General features: G+C 42.3%; 1 protein-coding gene across 1 annotated transcript; it reads left to right on the forward strand.

Annotated features, from left to right (window-relative positions):
- Positions 1 to 629: 629 nt before the first annotated feature.
- Tsp_12640 (conserved hypothetical protein) lies at positions 630 to 2,287 on the forward strand. The gene is made up of 4 exons (XM_003369878.1): positions 630 to 1,063; positions 1,126 to 1,460; positions 1,715 to 1,881; positions 1,964 to 2,287. The coding sequence occupies exons 1-4, from the start codon at positions 630 to 632 to the stop codon at positions 2,285 to 2,287; spliced, it is 1,260 nt and encodes a 419-aa protein (XP_003369926.1).
- The last annotated feature ends 519 nt before the right edge of the window (positions 2,288 to 2,806 follow it).

Consider the following 2,806-nt stretch of genomic DNA (forward strand, 5'->3'; position numbering starts at 1 on the left):
ATGGTCAATTAAGTGGATGAAATTGCAGTTATAGACGCTGTAGATCTCAGTGTTCTAGAATGCTCAGTAAGATGGGCATCCCTCGAGAGCGATCAAAGTTTACAGAGTAACAGCTAACACCCGTTCAGCGTCAGCATCGTCAAGAAGCTTTTCAAAGAATTGAGGATTTGAAAAATTTTTTCGGTATGTCTTCGCAACAGCAGCAGCAGACAATCATGGCAATGAACGCAGCTGGTCAGGGACCGCTTCCCCCTGGTCTTTTACCATCTTTCCCAGTAAACGACGGAAAATTGGGTATGGAAAATTGTTTGTTACTTTCACATTAATGGAAACGGTAACGCATACTTTGTAGCAGTTGATAATGGAGCTGGAGTAGCTGTTTCTGGCATTCCACAGAATATGCCTGCTGTTAGGAATGATCAAATTCAAGTGGATGCCCAATTACAATGGCAGCAACTGGTCGCGGAGCATGAGGCGAAGAAACAAATGCAGCAAGGAATCAGCACGACATCGACAATTTGCCGGAATGCTACTCCACCCACAGTTGCTGCGTAAATTGAAACTTTTTTTTTATTTATGTAATTTTTAGAAAATTACTTTATGCGTTTGTTTTTAGACCTGGCACGAGAATGATGGTTCAAGGGAAACCGGCAATGATGGTTCCTCCTGTAGCACCGCCTAGGAATTCCCAACGTACTCCCACTCCACGCCTGCAGCATCCTCCTAGGCATAATTCTCAATCGGCCCCGCAAGAGAATTTCTCCGAATGCAGTTCTGTGGCTAATTTTCAAGTACCTCCTGGACAAGGACAACCGTATCCACCTGGATATGACGTGAACATGCAAGCAATGCCGCCGTTTTCTCCCGTGCAAGGCAAAGGAATGGGTCCAAGATTTGTCGGTGGTAATGGATTTTGCGGTGACGCTGGAGTCATGATGGTTGTTGGAAATCGAATGCAAGCACCGAACATACGACCGTTCCAAGGCGGACCGAATGTATTGCCTCCAGAAATGTGTGATCCATCGGTTTATGGCATGATGCCACCAACTCTACCGGATGAAAGGTTTTTAGTTCTTTTTTTGAGCTTTCGTATAAAATTTTGTTGTAACAAAAATATTGTTTCAGTTTCTGCGATGGAATGTATGTACGCAACAATTTTGTTCAATGTCCACAGCAGCCAGTTGGCGGTAATTTCGAAATGAATGCTTATCGTCAACCCGTCGGTGGTAACAAAATGCCCAATGTTAGCCCAGTGTTGCATCCACCACCAGTGGATGTGATGAACGGTGGTGGTGGACCAAGGCCTACTTATGTGGCATCTGGATTTGATTTTGAAATGCAGTCGGCATCAGCAAATCAATGTCAGCCATCATCCATCCCAATGGTTAATAACACTTTTGTCAACGCTACAATGTCCATTCAACAAGTGAACATACAGAATGTATCGCCTTATTCGCCTGGTATAATCAGCATCCAAGGTCGCCCGGTTCAACCTAACAATTGTATGAAAAAAGAATTTTTTATTCCATCAGCATTATTTTTCATTGGAAATTAATTTTAGCTTTTTCATCGGGACCCAGATATTTCCATCAGCAGCAAAGACCTGGTCCGGCGCAGTCACCGTATGGGAAACCGGCAGTGAGACCTGCCGGAATGATGCCTGTTCAAAGCGGCTGTTTTCCGGTCGAGTCGAACACCGCCAGTTTTTTTTCAGATTTTGCTGAACCGCTTACAAATCTTGATTCGAAAGTGCCCAGTCAGAAGTTGCAGTACTTTCCCGATCCCATTCAACAGCAGCAGCAACAGCCAACTCCACCTCCACCACCATCACAACCGCATAATTTTCCATCGGTGCCATTAGTCGACAGCTCTGCTATACAGGTAATTAATTATTGAACTGATGGAAAATTTCAACTGTATTGTTTTTGAAAACTTTTTTTTAATTAATTTCATTTTCATTTAGTATTCTGTAAATTCGAATCAACAACAGCCACCATACGTATGTCAGCCAGGCAATGTCATCGCGGCAGGATATCCTCCTCAAGGTTACAGTGCCACAGCTCAGCAAACATCTCAACCGGCAGTTGGACCGCAGCCGATTAACATGAATTCAACGACGAGAATGATGCATCCAGCTGGACCTAGGATGATGTCTTCTCAGTTTGTTCCTTCTCCCGGTTCTGCTGCTAGTGGTATGCGTGAAAATGCATATCAAATTCAGTTTCAGAATTTCCAACAGCAACTATACGCGACGAGTGTACGCCGACCTGAGTCGAATTCTGCATAGAAAAAAGTAATTATAATTCTCGTGTCCCTGTGTGTGTGTGTGTGTGTGTTTGTATGTGCATTGCTGTGTGTGCGTGTGTGTGTGATTGTTTTATTTTTCATTTGTTGTTTGTTGTATTGTTTTTGCTGTCGTGATTTTTATTAATTTAATTCTGTTTGCATTTGTTTTACTATCATGGTTTGCTTCGTTTTATTGTTCGTTTGACGTAATCCATCGGAACTGTTGTTTTATTCACTCTTTTCATAGGCGTCCGGTGTACAATGTGCCAATCACTTTTTTTTATCATTGGCCACTTTTGTCCGGCTATCCAAGCAAGCTTTTCTTATATTTGCATCGTTTTCACGCCCATGCCTTCCTGCCTATATTCCTCTACTTTAAAAAGACGTTTACGTGTCAGCTTTTTTTTACGTGTATTTTTTTTTCTCTATATTATTATGATAAACATTTTCCGCAAGCTCGCAAAAATGGTCAATTTAAAAAAAAATTGTTTATTGCATTCTGCTTGCACCGGACGTTTTT

This window comes from Trichinella spiralis, assembly GCF_000181795.1.
Source record: "Trichinella spiralis strain ISS 195 chromosome Unknown Scfld1358, whole genome shotgun sequence".
Classification (NCBI taxonomy): Eukaryota; Metazoa; Nematoda; class Enoplea; order Trichinellida; family Trichinellidae; genus Trichinella; species Trichinella spiralis.